A 21,682-nucleotide genomic window follows, 5' to 3' on the forward strand; every position below is an offset into this window, starting at 1 on the left:
AACATATCCAAGACAAAAGAGGACAATTTTAAACAAACAGGGTATCAAAATGCAAGGCAGGGATACAAGAGTTCATAGATAGCCACTCATCGAATGCAGAATTACAATGTCTTTTCATTCGAAACATGTTTTGTTCATAACAATAGAGTAGAGATTAATTGGAGCATATCATTGTTATAAAAAGCATTTAGGCACGTATGAAATGACATAATAAGCATTTGAACGCATATCAAAGGTGTAAGAATGTTTATAAGCATATACAAAACATTTCGGAGCATATCAAGTGAACAAATAACAAACATAAGCTTGTATGTCATATTTGATGTTGCATGTATTTTATTCTTATCCAAAACATATATAAAAACACATAAGCAATGTTTGGATATCATACCAAAAACATAGAGGGTGAAGTGGGATTACACATAATATGATCCATCCATTTCTGGATAACCACCAAACATAAGTCTCCTACGTTTGGGAGCTTCATCCACCCACATCTGAGTGAAGTCATAGGGGGCTGGCAGAGCATCGAAGGCTCTAAGCATAACTCCCTTTACCATTTCTGGCAAAGGTTCACAGTATCCCACAAACATCATATTACAAAAGGACATTATGAACAATAAGATTAGCACATATCGTAAGCACATACGAAACAACGAAACATACATGTGCCTATACGAAATAATACGATGCAAACGTATACTTTATATAATAGATTCAGGTGTGCAAATAATTTAAGAATGAGCATACAAGAATTCAAAGTAATAATATAAAAATCAATTGAAGAAATGATTTTAGCTAAAATCAATTTCCAAAAACAAGAATAGGCAAAATTGACAAAAACTTAATTCTTGTAGAATTTGAAAGACACATTTTATGAATTATTTGAATAACCAATTATACTCCAATTTGCTCAAAATATGTGTCATTTGAAAGATATATCAAACTAGTTTTAGATAAATTATGTTTAGTATGAATTAGAGTTTCCAGCAAGGAGTTATAAACAGTTTAGTAACCAAAGGTCAGAGAACATCATATATGTTTTGTACAATTTACAAAGTTGATTAAAACAGATGTTTCAATAGGCATTTGTGTTTCAAATCTTTCATATCAGGTATGAAAAGGAAGATCTATAAGTCTAATTTCTTATGAAACAAGTTTTACCATAATTGGATTCTTTAACAGAGAGTTATAAGTAAAAGAATACCGAAATGTCGGAACATACAGTCTCTGGTTTACAAATTTTATAGGGTCAATTGAAATAAAAGTTTGGATAGGCATTTAGACTCCAAATTTGCCAATCTTGGTATCAATAGAAAGATCTATGAGTTTATTTTTGGATGAATTTAGTTTTTCCCAAATCAGAGTTCGGTGCAAAAAGTTATGGCTAGGATAAAGCAGTTAGGTCAAAATTTTAAAAAATTCCAGATTCATAGTTTTATTCCTAAACAAGAGAGAAATTATGTGTAAAGCTAATATCTTTCGAATTTTACAGAATTGAGATAAAATCAAGGATCAAGATTACTGTAGGATGGGGTTAGAACACTTACCTTTAAGAATTTTTGATCCCAAATAAGAAGATTTGAGCAAAAAGACCCTAAGCCCCAAATTTTCTCTTTTTTGTTTCTTCTTTTTATCTTTCTCTCTTCTCCAATATAGGCTGCCTTCTCAGGTTCCTTAGGAACGAAGGCAGAGAGGCTTAGGCAGTGGATTTTTTTTTTTGAAGTTTAGTCCTTGTATTATTTATATTTATGATTAGGTCCTCAAAGTCTACAAATAGGTCCTCAGATTTTTACAAATAGGTCTTTAGATTTTATAAATAGGTTCTCAGATTTATATTTAGGCTCTTCTGTAGAATTCAAAATGGGTACTAACATTATAATTACATCCTTATTTGAAAATTTAGAAATAAGGGATGTTACACTGTCCCCTCTTAAAAGAAAAATTTAGTCATCTAAATTTATCATACCTCTATCGATGAAAAGATGAGGATAAGCTTTCTTCATTTCCTCCTCTGGCTCACAGGCTGTTTCCTCCCTAAAACGATGCCTACAGATTACTTTAACTAGATGGATGACCCGATTCTTTAGAATGTTTTCCTTCTTATCAATAATTTGAGTGTGTTCTTCCACATAAGACAAGTTTTTATCGATCACAATCGGCTCATACTTAATGATATGAGAGAGATCAGGTATATAGTTTCTGAGCATTGAAACATGAAATGTATCATGGATATGACGCAACGATGGTGGCATTGTAAGATTTGGGAATTTGTATTCAAGTTGGGGATTTTGTGTTCTTGAAGGTCTCCTCTTCCAAAGGCATTGTAAGATTTGGAAAGAAAGGAAAGTTAAGCCCAAGATTTATTAGACCTTTTGAGGTCCTTGAGAGGATTGTTTAGTTACTTACAAGGTTTATCCTTGTCTTGCATTGAGATACTTTAAAAAAATATTAAGATGTGTAACTCTTGCATAGGTGTGGTGTTTTTGAAAGGTTACAAGTTCGAACTTGTACTAGTGCATTTAAGGGCATATAATTATAAAAATAAGAATACATATTCTAAAATGATGATGTTCTGAATTTTTATTCACCATGAAATAAAGGTATTTAAGTCTTTTTATTGATAATAACAAAATAAAAGAGGATTCCATTATATTTATCATTATTTTATCCTCTCAATATGCTTATTTTTTTGTATTATAGATTTATTTTATAATATTATTCATATATTTTATATTTTTAACATACATATATATATATTTTTATTTTTTTAAATATTAAGTATGCGATTTGGCCTGTTGATCCATCGATTCAACCAATGATCTAGTGATCTAAGCCTTGATCAGGTTGATATTTGATTCGGTTCTGATAACTTTGCTTTAAATTGTAGCCACCATTTGATTAGAAAAAAGATACCATATCCTCTCTTTGAGTTTTGTCATGTCTTCATCTAGATAAACGACATGTATTTTCTTTGGCGTAAGAGGATGGATGCCCATGCTAGCCTTCTGAATTGATGATACTATATTATGATAATATGGACCTTGGGTTGTATGTGCTGAAATCGTATAAAGTTGAACTACTTGGTAATGGTTTTGCTAATATCTCACTTCTTTTTCTTTTTTTATACATTGTCAATCCGTAGATGTTTTGCTGATTGTGGTGGATAGGTCTACGACTCAATGTCGACAACTTCAGGTGCTCACCTCTTGCCAATACCTCATATGAAACCTCACAGGCCACCCTGCCTCATGCTACCAATCCTGCCTAATTGATGAGAAAGGGGCAGTCGAGTCCCTATGGTCCAATGCCACTATCATTACTATGCTCTCATTGTGAGTCAGCTGATCGATGTTGCTTCCAATGTGAGTCACTCGGTCGATGTCTCATGGTACTCTAATGAAGCACGAATGCCAGTTGCAAGGTCTGGGTTGACATCATTGTCATGACCCTTATGTTGATCATAGATCTGTTCTTGTAGCCCACTTATATTGTTCTTGTTGTTCTACCTACTTCTAGGTTGCATCAACCTTTGCCTATTGCAAGGTTTGTTGGAAATCTCTTCTGACCTCTAATGGAACCTTGGTGCATTTTGCAATGTTGGGACACTCGCTACCTAAATGTTGCTTCAGATGTGTTGTTCCTCCACCTCGATTGATGTAATCACAATGAATACACTGTCAATGAAGACATCTCCAAACGACGAGCATGATCCCAAGCCTTATCAATTAAATAAGGTGTGATTTTGCATGATCACTCATTGACTCTAATTATAGTCATTAGACTATAATCATCATATTAAATACAAGAAATAAATTTTAGAAAACAACTAAATTCATAATGAAACAGCTAATTATAAGCTGTAATTAGGCCTAATTATCCCAAATTGGGCCTAAAGGTTTGCTAATGACCCTAATCATGCCTAAACTTAAGAGAAACACACTAAACGGATGTGATTAGGCTTAATTGCTCAAATTGGCCTTAAAAGTGACAAAATATAACTAATTGGTGCTAATCAGTCATTAATCATCACAATAGAAACCTAATTGGGTATTAAGGTATTAAATTGACAATAGAATCATCTAATTTTACTTTATTCTTATTAAATACAAGAAATTAACTTTAAAGAAAGAACTAAATGCATAATGAAACAACTAATTATAAGTTATATTAGACCTAGTTACCCCCAAATTGGACCTAAAAGTTAGCTAATGGACTTAAACACACTAATCATGTGTTAGGAAGATACGATTAGACCTAATTAATCCAAAATTCATCATAAAGGTAACAAAATAACACTAATTGACTCTAATTACACATTAATCATCATATTAAATACATGAAAAGAATCATAATTGGATCTTAAGGTATGAAAAATGACAATAGAATCATCTAATTACACTTTATTCATATTAAATACAAGAAATAAACTTTAAAGAAAAACTAAATTCATGATGAAACAACTAACTATTTCCTATAATTAGGCCTAAAAATTAGCTAAGGACCCTAATTGTTACTAAACTTAAGAGAAGCACACTAATCATATGTTAGGAAGATGTGATTAGACCTTATTACCCTTAAATTTACCTAAAAGAAGATAATAAACCTAATTGAGCCTTTTTTTAGAGAGGCACACTAAACCTTGACATAATGTGATTAGGCTAATTACCCCCTGAATTGGCCCCAAAAGTAAGGTAATGGCCCTAATTATGTCTAAACTAAACAGTAAGACACTAATAACCATTAACTAGATGCTGTTAGAGAAAGTTAGCTCTAATATCAAGAGAAATACATTGATCAACCATAAATATTCATAATAAGACACTAATTTGGATCTAAATATGTTCAAATATTACTAAAACATTGAAAGAGCATAAATACCTTTTAATTGAAGAGATCTTCCACCAAATGATGCCTTTGAATGATGTCCCTCTGATGGAAGGCTCTGATCACCAATTATGAAGCTTAATTGAGAAAGAGACTGTGAAAGAGTAAGAGAGAGGGGGGGGGGGGGGAGAGTTTGAGTTGAGAAGGAGTGAAAGAGGGGAGGGAGGGATGTTTGAAAGGGTATATCTAGCCTAAAAAATGTGTCCAATGGTCAAATTGATTGTTGGACCAGCCTTGATTTGAGCCATTGATCTGGTACTATCAAAATCCAATGATAATGATCGAGTTTCGACCATTTTGCTCGATATAGGGGATGTGCTGGGTAGTGCATAGTACACCCCCACCTGGGACGTGTTGTTTGATATGAGCTGGTTTGCATATTGATTGTCGGGCAGAGTGATATGTATCGCTCGTATCATACTATATCAGGTGGTACGACGAACCTTGGTTTTATCTTATTTTCTTTTAGAACGAAAGATGGTTAATTACCATAGACTTTTGTGCTGGTTTTTATTTTCACCTGACCAATATATGTATGTCCATATTTAGAAGAACTATTGCTAGCATAATATCAACTTTGGCAGCTCCAAATTGAATTATAATGTCCCAAAATCAATCTATGCATGAAATTAGATGCAAAGTTTAGCAGTTTTGACAGCATAACGTTTTCATTTGATTAGTATGTCTATTACAATCCTTCAAATAGGATATTAGTTCAACTCCCGTTCTTTTTCCCTCTCTTTCTATATAAACATACATGTCTGTGTATATATTCTATGAATTTTTGTATTATATTTGCCTATCTTTATAGTTATTATCTATGTCTATCGATCTTTTGATCTCTGTTTGTTTTCATGCATATGCATGTGTAATATATGTATATTACACACACACACACACACACACCCACAAACACACACACACATATATATATATATATGTGTACATATATGTGCACATATATATATATATATATATATATATATATATATACATACATACACAGACATATACATACATATATAAATATATACATATATATATATATACATACATACACATACATATACATATACACATACATACATACATATATATACATATACATATATATACATATATACATATACATACATATATATATAAACACTCACACACACACACACACACACGCACACACACACACACACACATATACATATACATATACATATACATATATATTAGGCAACACTATGGTACACAATCTCATCATCAAATCCCTAATTACTTTGTAGACCATAAGAACCACTTTAGATGATTGGCTAGTACCTATGTGACATTGCTTCTCAAAACAGTGGCTATCACTTAGCATCTCTTTCCACCTGAGTGGGGGAGAGACTAGAGAGTATATACATATTAGCAAATGACTAAGTGATCTGAGGTTGAAACACAGTTGATGTTGAATCTAAAGGATCTATAGCTAGATAAATACCTACGGTAAAATAGTACATAAACTGCTTGGCGTGAAGTTATAGGTCCCTTTTTGGTTGAAGTAATTCTTTCATGCAAAGAACTCAATTTTGTGCTAAGGGTAGTTTGATAACCTGTTACATTCTTCCCAATAAGGCGGATGCTTTTGATCCTGCTCGGACAGTAGTATGTGTTATTTATTAACATCCTGGAATGGGTAGGGCAATTAAATCAACTTTCTACGCATGATAGAGATTTGTCATTATGTGTACAGCAAATAGAGAGAAATATTACTCTCTATGCACGTGGTTTGGCAAATAGTTTAAAGGAAAATTAGGTCAGCCAAGGAAAGAATTGTCTAGTTAAAGAAAGAATTGTCATTATGTGTGAACTGTGGACTATAAAACGTCTAGTTAAGCAGACTTTCCTAACAGTCAAACTGTAATAGTGTAATTTTTATATTATTATTAATTGTAGTTGAAGCATGGTGTTATTTTCATCTCAGAGTATCAGTGATATACCTACATTAAGTTAGATTTTTGTAATTTTAACTACTTTATAGACTAAATAGTTTTTTTTGTGTTTCTTTCAATCTTTTAGTCTGACATCTGACATGTTCTTGTCTCTGAAATGTGTAAATTCAGCTTCTATCAGCACAAAACGCTTTTCAATTTGAGGAATTCTCTTCATTTTTTAGTATATAATCATGAAATTATTGAACAAAGGTTCCTTATATTGGTTGATAATTGTTTCCTTTTTGTTATGAAGAAAGATATATAGTTCAATTTATTTGGCATTTTCTCTATTTGATTCACAATAATTTTGTTTCAAGAAATTATGGAGCTTTTTTTTATTTTAAAATTCAAACAGTAAACTTTTGTGTATTGCAGGTCTGTATGTTCTAGCTTCTGAGCCAGTTAAAATTCCTTGGTTTGATGGAATATATGCCGATATTGGAGATGAGCAATCTTTGACCCAATCATTGTCAACCTTCTCTGGCCATCTGAGACAAATTGGCGTAAGTTTATTGATTTTAATATCAACAATAATATATTAGTTTGAAGAATACGTTATCTGATTAGTTAGTCTTCCGTTGTACTCAAAGTTTCATTTACACAACTCGATAGTTCTCATATAGTAAATCCCAAGGCAACACAAAATAACACCTTTAGCCTTGACGTATAATTTAAAAGGCTCAGATTAGAAGGCTCAAATCAAGTGTTACAAGAAAAAAATGTCATTGTTGGGGATGACTTCATCATTTAGTATGTTTGATTTTAAGGTATTACTCAGAAAATAAAGAGTCCCAAAAAGATAGGGAATACTAACAAAATATAAGAGAAGGAAAAACACAAAACATAAGGACACATTTTTCAAACATGGTCTTATTAGTGTTTGTAACTTGGGTGTTGCTAAAGCTTTTGTTTTCCAAAGACTAACCAGTGAACATGGAAAATTCTAATATCATTGGAAAATTTCACAAATACCCACATTTTGAATGGTTTGGAGCTGTAACTTAAAAAAAATTAGATGAAATCCATAGTAATTTTTGCAGCTTGTTTGATGCTTTTTTGTGTCGAATTTGTTTAGACACAATATAAAAATATTCAAACCATGGTTCGAGAGAAACTTAGGCATTTGAAGTTTGTTTGTGGCTTTCATTATGGTGAAATGTAATATAAGGTATTATTTTTGTTTCAAGAAAATAATAAGTTTTTTAAGAGTCCTTTTGGTATGTTCAATATTCTAAAATATTTCTTTGGAGTTAAAACTCTTTCCTCTTGTATGTATATCCTTTTGCCAGGCTATTCGTTCACAATCGACACATAAGTCGTTGGTTCTCTTGGATGAAGTAAGCACCATATGCCAAATTCACTTTTAACTATATGTTACTTTTTTCGGAATTAATTTTCCTTATGAGGATAAAGGTTCTCGTTTAATCTTACGTATATGTGTATTTCATGGATCATTTTTTGTCAAGTTATCAACATCATGTTTCATACCAGGTCTTAATATTGCCTCATGATATTGTTATAAGATGTGTACCAAAAATCATCAAAGATTGTTTAAATCTAAAGGATTGATGCACTTGCCATAAAGACCATGTTTATGCACGTGCATTTTTTTCTCTTTTAGTTATCTGGAAAGATTCCTTTCAGTGTGTTGTTTATATGTTACACTTTTCTATAAATGTTATCGCCATTGGCTGATATGCGTCCAACTTGAAACAAAGGAATAATTTTCTACATGTTGCAGAATATCTAGACTGATCACCAATATGACCTTGTTGCTTCTGAGTGGTCTTTATCTGAGCAATTGTTGCTATGTTTACTTCAACTTCATGTGGTTGATTTCCTATTCCTCCTGGCCAATCTGAGGCTATTGTGAGGTATCTTCTTCCTATAGACATTTTGTGCTCATCAAATATCCTTTTCTGTTTTTGTTTTTGGAAGTGGAAATTAAATTATGGCCACTAAGTGAATAATTTGGGATAGAAAATCACAAACAAAATGATGGATATCTTTTGTTTTTTTTTATCTTTAGTACCTCAAGACCTGACAATGTAGTGCACTCTTCTTTTTGGTTTTCTTAACTGGTCAGCTTTGAAGCTTTTTAACTTGGTCATCTGATCTATGGAATTGATATTCTTGTATTAAAGTACAAGATGATGGGATTTTCATCTTAACCTAAAGTGAAACACAGCGAAGACAGTTGTCATGCAAATTTGAAGGCTGAATATCCATGCTAATTTTGTTTCTGATCTCTGCAAAATGTTGGTTAGCCTTGTAGACAACTAGTTGTCCTTTATTTTTTTCTTTCCTTTCTTTTTTTCGAAGCAAATTTAAGTTTGCAAAAATAACTTATCAGTAAGAGTTACAAAACCAGATTCTTTAAGGAATCCTAAGGTTAAACATGTGGTTAAGTTATTTCGCGTGAATCGACTTAGATACTTCATGCAATGCATAGCACATGCTGGTGATAGTGAAAATGAGCTGTATCTGTTAGACTTGTGTTCATACAATATTTGGTTTGCAAGGAACTATCTTCTATTTATAGATACCAGAAATATAGGTACATAATATGGATTTTGGGCTTTATGTCCTATAATTGTTCTCAGTTATTTAATGCCCCTCTGTTCTTTAAGACCACATTCCAAGTAATCAATTTTTTATCCTTATGTATAAGCTTGAAGACTCTTATATTGTATTTAAATGACTATTATTTTTTGGTTTAAACTTTAAAGTACACTATGTTGTTTGTGATCGAGAACTACATAGTTACAGGCCTATGTCTTGATGCTTGTTATGGAGCCCATCAGGACGGGCAACTATTATCACAGTATTTACTTTCATAACTAAGTCCAGATGCTTGGTTTGGGTCCCATTAATGCAAGCTGTTTTATTGGCATGCTTCAATATATTCATATGTGATGCCTGTCATTACTTGTGTGCACATGTTGAGACATCCTAGTTGCCAATTTAGTCCCACATTGTATGTAGGGGACAATAGAATTGGTATGTAAGTCTGGTCAAAGAGGTGCAGTATGCTGGTAGACCACCATATGTTGATGGAAAAGAAAATAGAAAAAGCTGGGGAAGAAATGGACATATAATAGAAAGGGAGGGGGGCCCAGTACTCAACATTTCTTCTTCCCTTGCAACATTGCTTTCAGGCAGACTTGAAGAGATGGGCCCTTATTGCATGATTGAAAATGTCTGGCTATTAATCAATTAAGGCTCGTTTAGTTCGGCTCACTGCAATTGGGTTTGAGGGTTCGACGGTCAGTCTGCAGCTACAGGTTCTGTATTTTACAGTTTACCAACTGTTGACCCTGATATTAGTTTATACAATACCATCAGTTGGTGTTCCTTATGATAACTAATTCATTTCATTGTTTAGGTTGGTGCTGGGACTAATCCACTTGAAGGAGCAGCTTTAGGAATGTCAATTCTAGAATCTTTTGCTGAAACTGGGTCTTTTCTAACTATAGCTACAACACATCATGGAGAACTTAAAATGCTGAAGTACAGGTTTGTATAAAACTTCTTGAAAGATAAAATAATCACATTTAGATAGGAGTATTGTAGATTAATGTATATAAAGGACATCTATGAGATGAGAATTTTCACATGTTAAAGCCATCATGATGGTGACAATCTCAAGTTCTGCATTTTATGATGTCATGATGTGTAGTATTACAACTACCCATCACTTAAAAGTTAATATGACTTTCATTGAAAGCAGCTTCATTATGTTAAACAATCATTGTCATTATCTGCAGCATGATGGAATTGAGTGTTTAATTAATTGGAACTTAGAAAGGGCCATCTTCCTCGTTTGTCCTCTTCTCCTCCTCTTTATACCTTAGGATGAAGCCTTCCTTCTTTTTCTCCTTTGTACTGCTGCTGCAATTTTCTTTCTGGAATGTACTCTAAAACTTGGAACTTAATAGCCCAAATTACTAAAACTGATGGAACTTGAATTCCACAAATTTGACTGAAGCTGAAAATGATAAGAGGAGTCAAGATCTAAAACCTCTATTTATGCATGAATTCATGATATTTTAGATATGTTATATTTATGTGCAATGCTTTTTGACTTTTTAAATTTTGAGTGACATTTTGCAAAATTCATGTTACAGGAATGATACATTTGAAAATGCATGTGTGGAATTTGATGAATTGAGTTTAAAGCCAACATATAAGATCCTCTGGGGAGTGCCAGGTTTTCTCTCCCCTCGTGATATTCATCAATTTCATTTATTCTATGAGTTAATTTCTGTGAAAGCTTTAAAATTTTTTAATTGATCCTTTTGCTTGCCAAGTCTCAACTATATATAATAATAGAAGCTTTTAGGATAATTAATCAAGGGTCCATTTTTTAAAATTTGCTGACCTTTTGTTTCTAAATCATGACTTATTAATGATTTTCAATTATCTGAAATGGACTCATGCAAAGGAGCACTATAGTGGCTTCTCTTCTACCCAAAAATGAAAAAAAAAAAACCTCAAGACTAATAGGAAACACTTGAAAGTTGTATGCAATATTTTAAAGAAATAAAACAAGGCACCAAATGCTGAGTACTGGTGGACTGAGGAAAGGAATAGTTAACATGGTAAAGAAATGTACACCCATCGTAATGGAAATTAGAGGGGCATCCTTCACTTTTTTCCCCCAAAATGGCATGAATACATCTCTAAAACGAAAAGTTGAGAAGCCAGATAACTTGATATATCAATTATCACTGGGGCACTAGACTTATTGAAGTTGAACAGATAATAGAGAAATGCCTGCCTTGTCTTTTCAGAGAAATGACAATCCAAGGAGATGCAAAAATGGATAATTGCATCAACGATTAACTTCAACATTCTTGATGTAAATAATTGAAGCTGATTTATTTCTGAAATTAATTTGCTGATAGACAATTTTGCTAGGACCAAAATTGTTAACCTATCGTCTACATAAGATACTTGACATTCGTGCTTCATTAGACTCTTACATCTGTTGATACTTACCATTTCTTAGGATTTATTAAGGAAATTGAAGGGTTACCTTTATCAATGACCATCATACCACTTGAAACGGGCAGTTTGTACCTGTCTGCGCTTCATCAGACTCTAATCTCTATTGATACTTACCATTTGCCTTTTGTTTAGGCTTTATTAAGGCAATTGATATCTTTATTGCATGAGTGTCAAACTCTGACCACTAAGAGATATCTTCTTACACACCAAATTTTCAAGATTCATGGTGTGTTATTCTTTTGCATTATATTGACTTTTGCTAGGATTTTCCAACATACATAGGGTTGATGGAAGGTAGAAAATTTGTCTCAAAATTTTACTCAGATCTTCCATAGGACATTCATTAATGGAATCATGAGCTATAGGCAAACCATATTGATGGGAGAAAATGTTAGACCTGGATATTTTGTTGGGGTAATTTAGGGATTTGTATTTGCTTTGTAATTGTTTGATGTAAGGTTGGCCTTACCGGTCCGAACCACTATATCAGTCGACTGATGGTACGGTATGCATCGCTCTGTGCCGACATACCATGTCTCAATACAGTGGGGCGGTACTTATGACATGAAAAAATAGTTGAAGTAGCTCCAATTTTTTTTAAAATTAGATTAGGATTTTTAAGTTGGAAATAAATATAAATTTAGTATAATTTTAACAAAAATATTCTAAATTCTGAATATTCCTTCTATTGATATTGAATTATCTACAAAGAAATAATGTGAATTGTTTGATTATTTAAGAAAATTTTAAATTTTAAGATTCATATGAATCAAGCAATTGATCGATAGATATATCTGGTTCTACCACCAAAAAGAACAATGAGACTCCATGGGCGATGGATCAAGGTTTTTGATCCTTCCTATGTATCTGTATATCAATTTGATATATTTGATGAACCCTGAAATTGATCTCATGACATAATATACTGTATACCATAAGCCAATGGTGCATAAATGTGGTGATGGTCGTAGTCTGATCATCATGAACCACACATGTTTGAGGCAGCTCCTGAGGCAAGTACGATTGTGACATGTATTGGTGCGGAGCATAGAGAATGCTGAAATTTTTTTTTTTGCCACTAATCTACTGCTTTGTATCATAAGATCGATCATTATACTATTGCTCGGAGAAGAATGATCAACTATCACCATACTATTGTTCAAAGAAGAACAACTAACTTTCACATCGAGCTTCATGATCTGAATCTTGGGTGGCAATCATAAAATACTGCTCCTTGGTTCATGCAATACTCTCAAACTGTGTAGACGAGATGATCAACTCCATGGCATCGTTGCCATCATCGGTCGAGGCACTGTTGTACATGTTGCTGCCATGTCTTCGGACCACATGACTTACTGAATGCGATTGAGAAGTTGTCTACGTACTTTTGATTAGAGAGTTCTTCTTCTAATTTAGATGTTAATCCTCCCTAATTAGCCTCCCAAGCTAGATCTAATTCACAAATTATAGTTTTGTGAACTTTTAAGAAAGTGGAAATGTGAGAATGAGAGAAAGAAGTGAGTGAGAAAGAGATTAAGAGTATAAGAGTTTGAGAGAGTGAAAGAGTGGGAGGAAAGGGTTTAAAAACCCTTTCAAATTGATCTTACCATTGGAAAGGGTCAGATTTGAGTCATCCGTTGGTAACGGTCGAAATCCAACCGTTACCGATTGGTACAGGTCGATAATGGTCGGATTTTGACCATTATCGAGCGGTACAAGCCCGTATCGAGCGATACAGAGTCTTTTAGTATATACCACCCGGTATAGGGTTATTCGCGTATTGGTTTCCTATTGGATCGGTATGTACCGCCTATATCGGGCAGTATACCATGGTACGTGGAACCTTGGTTTGATGATTTTGATTATTTGTAGAAGTTTGAGAAATATTTCAAAAAAAAATTTGTGCAGCTCTATAAGATGGATTTTTGAAGATAGCAAATATTTGATTGTGGCTTGTAGTTGAACCAGCCTCAATACAGCCAAACAGTTCTCTTTTTGAAAACAAAAGCAAGTAATAGATGTATCTGGATGAGTGCAGATATTTGAGTCTAATAGAGAATCATGAATAGTAGTATCATATATGGAATTTTCACTTTCTCTTTTGTAGAAATAATTTGCTACGTTTCTGTAGGCATGCAACAAACAATGTCATACCTCAGATACATTCAGCAGCCTATTTTAATCACTTAGCATAAAGAGTCATTAGAGTTGAAGTGGAGCATATAAGTTTCAAATTCATCTATTGTAAAAATCAAGCTTGGCAATTTTGTGTACTGGTAATGTACCAGGCAGAGCTTGGGCTGTTACCATACTGGTGTACTACCACTTGGTACACCATTACCTCCCAGGTTTCAGAAAAATACTAAAAATACTGAAATAATAGAATACTTTACCAGATACATGGTCTGTACCATCCTATACCGAGTGATATAGGTCCTAGACCAAGTGTATTGTTTTGCTTTGGTTCACATACAACTAAGTTGTTGGACTGGTAAATACCACTTGTACTGTACCCTACTGATAATATTGCAAACCTTGGTAAAGATTTATAGATCAAAAAATTAAAATCTTGAACTGATAGCGATACCGATTAACGATTGGACCAATATGGTACTGATCAAGGTTCACCATACCGTACCGTACCGGCGTTTCAACCCGGGCTCGGTACGGTACGGTACCGGTCTACTGGGCAGTACATCTAGGCATTCCGAGCGGTACACCCTAGTGTACCGTACAATTTTATACTTTTCCATACTGTAGTACTGTAGCGGTACCGGGCGGTCCACGTACCGGTAACCTGTCGGACCGGCACGTATCGCCTGGTACGGGCGGTACGCTTCGGTACGACAGACCTTGACTACTGATACTGAGTATAGTATCGGTTGGTACAACCGTACAAGTAGGTACTGCCCTAACGGATAGAGGTCAAAAGAGGAGGCATAGTAGAAGGAAGAGGAGATGGAGGTGGAGAAGGTGGAGAGAGATGGGCGGTAGGTAGGCGAGGGATAAGTATGCTTTAGATAAAAAAAATAGAAAAAATATACGTTGATACTGGTACTAGTATGTACCATGTGGTAGCTTGGTCTCAGTACTTGCTACTTGGTAAAAACTTACCAGTGGTAAGCACTATTCTGAATCAGACAGCACGAAATTGCTCGGTTCACATACCGGTAGGCCATCAGAATGGTAAAAGCAAGTCCATGCCAGCCTATATAGTCAAAATTTACCTCTGTGATATAGAATACACATTGCTACGTGGTCTTAAAGTAAAATTGGTTAACATTGTTGAGAAAATGCAGCAATTTTTGTTTACTTGTTTGATAGGATGGAAAACTAAGATGAAGCTGAAACTGGATTAGATTCGGTTTTCTTAATTATTTGGACATGAAACCTCAGATAAAGCTGTGTGCTAGGTTGGAAGAGAGGAACACAAGAAAAGCAAAGATAAGAGGAGTGTTAACTTAATTAAAATTCTAGTATTACTCTTACAGATAAGATTTGACTGGTTACAGAGAGTTGTGCTTTTTGCTAAGAACTTTCTGATCAGCAAAACAAACTTTGCGTGTTAATAGAATCTCAAATATGCTTAACAAGAATTAATGTAACCGAAAGACATGGGTGTAAATTGAATAAGAAACTAACTTCTTCTAAATACTATAGCTAGTACTTCTTTGTTTAAATAACTATATGGCTATGCAAATGTCTTTGGCCTAATCCCAGCTTCAAGGGAGCAAATTATGGATCAATGCATTTCCATATAAGATCTTGCTATTATTTGAGTAGCTTGACTTAATATCTTACTATTATATCTAGCTCCTATCTTTTGTTTTGAGATTACTGCAATGGACAAAAACAACATAATTAGTAAGGACATGATAGTTCTAGTGAAGGCAGAGAGACCCAGAAAGGAAAAGTATAAAAGGCTCATCTTCTTTATACCCCTTAAATATGATATTCTTTATGATGCAATGAAAGCCCTTTCCAACTTGGTTCATGGTTAGCATTTGCAATCAAGTAACTGTTAATTTCACTAACAAAAGATTTAAGATGCATATATGTTGCATATATAATGCAACATATATGTTGCAACATATATGCATGGACATGCAACATATTTGATTGCATATATGTTGCAGATATGTTCCTTAATGTCACTAACAAAAGATTTAAGATGCCAATAGGAGAACATCCTTGGCACATCTTAACAAGTTCCAACGCATCAGTTTGAATTTCAATTTGACTGATCTTCTACTTGGCCCATTTCAGTCCCTCAATTATGGCACTGGCACTCTGCCTGTTTTGCATTATTGTAGGGAATACATCCAGCAGCCACTATATTCCCCCTTTTGTCCCTTAGAAGGAATTCAGTACCTACAAAAATCCAAAGATGGAGATAAGGAACCATCACATTCTAGTGAGAACTCAGCTGAACTAGATTGAATATCCTGTTGGTGGACCTGGTACCCTCGATTGCCCCAAGTATCAAGCTGATTATTATCATAATCAGTAGTAAAAGCTAGAGCCTTACACCAGATAGTGGAATGTCTGTCCAGCTGGTTGTGATATAAGGAATCATTACAATTAAGCCAAAGGAATCATTACACTAAGTATCCAGATTGGGAGTTGGCAATTAAACTTCTAAGTCATGTAGGATCATGTCCTTCTTAGTCATATCATGTCCTTCCTCAAGCTTTGCCACAACCCATTAAGGTGTTCAAATGTGATGTTTGTTCTTTGTTGGAACAGGTTTCGGTATTCTTGGGCAAATAAAAAAAATACATGTTTGGTGGAATTAGTGTAGTTCTTGTAGACAGAACAAGGGGATATTGGCCATGTGTAAATCTTGAGAAAAGGTCAGAATTGGGTAATTTATTCCAAAGCATTTTCCAAAGAAAGATTTGAACTTTAAGGGGTGTCGAGATTCCAAATTTCCTTCCAACCTGGCCATCCAACCTCTCCACACAGGTCCTCCGTCTAACCGAAAGGCACTTTTTTCTGCATGCACAGAGTAAGTGTCCATATCCAGCTGTCAGAGGATATAAATATAATATTAACCTGTTGAACACCACTTATATGATGATTGGTTATATGGATCATCTTTGTAGCTTAACCTAGTGATGATGTATATTAAGTTCACTATTAATAAGAAAAACATTAACATATTTTGTTACAGGCCGTTCAAATGCAATCAATATTGCTGAAAGATTAGGTTTGAACTTTGTTATAGTAGATGGTGCACGTAAACTACTTGGAACAGCAAACGCAGAAATCAACGAGGTAAACTATCTAAATCATTATATTGCTACTATGGTTGCAACTTGCAAACAATGTTTTTGAATCTATTTCAAAGCTTAAAGATTTGACTGCTTCATTTAACTGTATAAATTGACTCACTAAGTCATTAAATGCCAATTTATTGCTTGCAAATGATTTGATATTAAATGCATTAAAAATAATTATATGTATTTATTACCTTTCTTGAGGATTATTTATGATAATATGAAATATTTACAAAAATGTATCTGAATATTTGCTTTAACTCTTAGTGTGCAAAATTTAAATTTCTTTTGATGATGACTAGTGATTTATAAAGGCGCTCGAGCAAGGCAAGGCGAGGCTCGAGTGACACATATAAGGGCTAGGCGACGTGCTTCAATAAGGCATCGCCTGGGCGCTCGCCCGAGCCCAGGCGTCGGGCACTTCGAGCGAGCACCCGATTGATATAAGACAACTGGGTTCGGTTAAATATGTGTTAGTTGGTTCGATTGAACCAACTAACGCACGTAGTTACCTCAAAACCTATGTGTTACCTCAACTCCCAACCCTAGCGTATGCTTTCTCCCTCTACCTTCGTCGTCGACGATTTCTTCCTTTGTATCCGTCGCCGACGATTTCTCCTTCTACCTTCGTCGCCGACGATTTCTCCCTCTACCTCTATCGTCGACGATTTATCCCGCTGGCTTCGAGTCTTCCTGTATCGTCGATCAGAGTCTCCTTAGCTTCTGTTGCTAACCGTTGTTTGTCGTTGCTATCCGTTGTTGTTACCGCTGTTGCTGCTGTCCGTTGTTGTTGCTTGCTGCTCTCCGTGACTCCACTGCCACTGTTCGCTACCTCCTGTTGTCTGCGACTCCATTGTCGTCGTTGCTGTCTATTGTCGTGGCTGTTATCCGTTGCTTCTCTTTTGAGTTCTGACTTACCATCGGTTTCATTAGATGATATATTTTTTCCCTTTTAATAGTTATACTCACATCAAGGAGAGAGCTCTGCCCAATCGCATCAAGCCCGAAGAGTTGACTTTCAAGAAAGGGGAGGCTCTATGACCGACCCCAACTATCCACGCATGAGAGTGGACTTCCCTAGATGGGAAGGAGACTCGATTGGTTGGATCTCGTGCGCGGAACGATATTTTCGGTACCACAAAACTGCGGACGCATCTATGGTGAAAATTACAACTATACATCTTAAAGGGGATGCCATACAATGGTTTGAGTGGTTTGAACACACTCATGGAGTCCTCTCATGGTGACAATTCAAAGAAGGACTGTTGATCCGCATCGGACCAACCGATTACGAGAACATTGACGGGCAACAAGCAAAGATCCGACAAACCTCCACCATTCAAGAGTACCAAACCAGGTTTGAAAGGTTATCTAATCAAACTCATGATTGGTCTCAAAAATAGCTATTGGGGACCTTCATTGAGGGCTTGAAGCTGGAGATCCGGGGAGAAGTTAAAGCGCGACAACCGTACACGCTTATGGCAATTATCTCTTTCGCACGATTTCAAGATGAACGATTGAACCATGAAGCCCGAAGGACTAGGGTCTCTCCTCAACCAGTAATACTGAAGCCCTCAGCCCCCCCTACTATCAACCGAGTCCTTGCACCAAAAATTTTGACAAAAGAAGAACTTCGGGAGCAATCTGCGAAGGGGTTATGTTGGCATTGCGACGAGCCGTGGAGCCGTGAGCATCGCTGTAGTAAAGGGAGACTTATTATGATTGAACCAGTAGAAGAAGAGGTCATTGAACATCCATAAGAGAGCCTTGAACATAAAGAAGAAGATGCAGAAGAAGAGCCACAGTCGACCGAAGTTACGGTACATGCAATAGCCGGCTACTCAAATCTGCAAACGATGAAAGTTGGAGGCATTCTCAAACAACTACAGATCACTGTTCTCATCGACACGGGTAGCACTAATAACTTCCTAAACAATAAGGTTGTTGTCCGAATGGCCTTACCTATCGAGAATTGCAGCAGGTTTGACGTTAAGGCTGCTGACGGATAGATTTTAAAGTATGATCGTAGGCGCCCGCGAGTGAAATTGTTGCTACAGGACGAAGAGATAATTGCATATTTCTTTCTCCCTCTTGATGATCATAAGGCCATGCTCAAAATTGAATGGCTGACGACATTAGGTGATGTTTCTTGGAATTTTATAAAACTAATTATGAAATTTTACAGCAAGGGGAAACAGGTGATACTGCACAGGAAACGTCGGGGCGATGTAACGACGATTTGCACACAACAAATGGAGAAGGTTTTGCATAAAGCATGCAGCGACTTTTTTGTACAACTTGAGCAACAAACTAAGAGAGAGCCAATAGAATTTGAAGATCCAAACCTACTTCCTTTGCTTACTGAATTTTCAGATATATTTGACGAATCGTACAACCTACCTCTTTCCCGTCGGTATGATCATTATATAACGATTCTTCCAGGCAAACCTCCAGCAAATACTCGGTCATATTAGTACCTACATCTCCAGAAGGATGAAATAGAAAGGATTATAAAAGAGATGCTCGAAACAGGAGTTATTCGGCCAAGTTGCACCTCTACTCTTCACCGGTGCTACTTGTACGCAAGAAGGACGAAACATGACGAATATGCGTTGATTACCGAGCTCTCAAGGGCATAACCATCAAGGATAAATACCCTATTCCAGTAGTAGATGAATTGTTAGATGAAAGGAAGCACAAATCTTCACAAAGCTGGACTTTCGATCCGGGTATCATCAAATACGAGTGTGCAAAGAAGACATACCGAAAACCGCCTTTCGAACACACAACGGCCACTACGAATTTTTGCTTTCTTCAATAATAGGTGGAATATCTTGGGCATATCATATCAGAGGAAGGTGTGATAGTGGACCCCTCCAAAATAAAAGCAATGCAGAACTGGCCAACCCCGAGGAACATAAAATTGCTACGTGGCTTTCTCGGTTTAATAGGCTACTACCGCAAGTTCGTAAAAAACGATGGAAAGATCAATGCACCACTTCCTTGCTGAAAAAATATGCTTTCCAATGGTTGGACAAAGCCACCACCACCTTCAACAAACTTAAAACCGCAATGACGACAACGCCCGTACTAGCGCTGCCCGACTTCGACAAGACTTTTGTTATTGAAGCCGATGCCTTCGGAGTCGGAATTGGTGCTGTACTAATGCAAGATGGCCGCCCCCTCGCTTATATCAGTAAGGCATTATCTCCTTCCCATCTTAAGATGATTATTTACGACAAGGAGATGCTCGCGATTGTGCATGCGGTGGCCAAATGGAGATCGTACTTGATCGGGCGACACTTTAAAATCAAGATCGACCATAAATGCCTAAAATATTTCTTGGAGCAGAAGATATCTTTCCCCAAGCAGCAAAAATGGGTAACAAAGCTTCTTAGATATGATTATGAAATAACTTACAAAAAGGGGAAAGAGAATGTTGTTGCAGATGTGCTTTCACGGCTACACAAGCACGCTGAATTTTCGGTCATTTCACTTTCGACTAGCAACTTCCCTAAGGATATTTAGAGGGAATGGCAGGAAGATCTGGAGACCAGTAAGATCATAAAAAAATTGGAGGAAGCACCAAGCTCTGTGGCTCATTACAATTGAGACTCAAAAGAATTACGCTATAAGGGCACTAAATTGAAAAGGAGTACGGTGTATCACCCGCAAACCGACGGCCAGACGGAAGTGGTAAACAGGTGCTTGGAGACAGCCCAAAGCCACTCACCAAATATGACTACCCAAGGAGAACTCCATACCCAATCAAGTGCCATTATTGATCGACGGATCATGACTCGACGACGACGACCCACCACTGAAGTGCTAATACAGTGGGCGAACTTACCAACAGAAGGTACCACTTGGGAGAACTATGACGACTTAAAGATCAAATTCCTAGAATTCATTGATTGTCAATCTCGAGGACCAGGCTGATTTGAAGAGGGCGGGTCTGTTAGGACTCTAACTAGGAGAGTCCTAATTGAGAGGGGCATTCATGTAAAATCTATCTAGGCCGACCCTTATTAAAGAGGTGAAGAGGCCGGCTAGGGTTTAGAGGTTATTTCTTAGAGAAGAATTAGGAGTTGTAAAGGAATCGGAGTCTTGAGTAGTAGTCCTATTAGGAGTTAAGTATGAGTCTTAATTGAGTAGAAGTCTTGAGTAGGAGTCCTATTAGGAGTTAGAGTTTAGAAACCATATAAATAGCCGTGTATTCATCCTTTTTTGTTAAGCAATAGATGAATCTTTTCTGCAACCTTTGAGCAGCAACTTGGAGGAAGGAACCCCTATAGAGTTCCAAGGAGGCCGATCCCCTAAAGAGATCAACCCCAAGTTTAGAATCTGCAAGGGTTCTAACAACGCATTGCGAGATCAAGTGGGGGAGCGACCCAAGGCAACACCAAACGAAGGCACACTTAAAGAGTCGTTGTGGACATCAGAGTCAATGGAGGGTAACCCATGGAATGGTGAGCGCAAGGGCTACCATCAACTCAATGCAAACCGAGGAGCGGACTAACTTTGGTGAACTTGGTTTAG

The 21,682-nt window shown here is 36.0% G+C and overlaps 1 protein-coding gene across 5 annotated transcripts in view; it reads left to right on the plus strand.

The window, feature by feature from the left end:
- LOC103986426 (uncharacterized) overlaps window positions 1–21,682 on the plus strand; it is a 52,862-nt gene that overhangs the window by 23,206 nt on the left and 7,974 nt on the right. For all 5 annotated transcript variants that reach the window (XM_065173217.1, XM_009404481.3, XM_065173222.1 and 2 more), the window contains 5 exons: window positions 7,230–7,357; window positions 8,144–8,191; window positions 10,240–10,370; window positions 10,982–11,064; window positions 17,038–17,141. In XM_065173217.1, the coding sequence (XP_065029289.1) occupies window positions 7,230–7,357; window positions 8,144–8,191; window positions 10,240–10,370; window positions 10,982–11,064; window positions 17,038–17,141 (494 nt within the window). The remainder of the gene's footprint in view (window positions 1–7,229; window positions 7,358–8,143; window positions 8,192–10,239; window positions 10,371–10,981; window positions 11,065–17,037; window positions 17,142–21,682) is intronic.

The sequence above is a fragment of the Musa acuminata genome, chromosome BXJ1-4, assembly GCF_036884655.1.
Source record: "Musa acuminata AAA Group cultivar baxijiao chromosome BXJ1-4, Cavendish_Baxijiao_AAA, whole genome shotgun sequence".
In the NCBI taxonomy this organism is placed as follows: domain Eukaryota; kingdom Viridiplantae; phylum Streptophyta; class Magnoliopsida; order Zingiberales; family Musaceae; genus Musa; species Musa acuminata.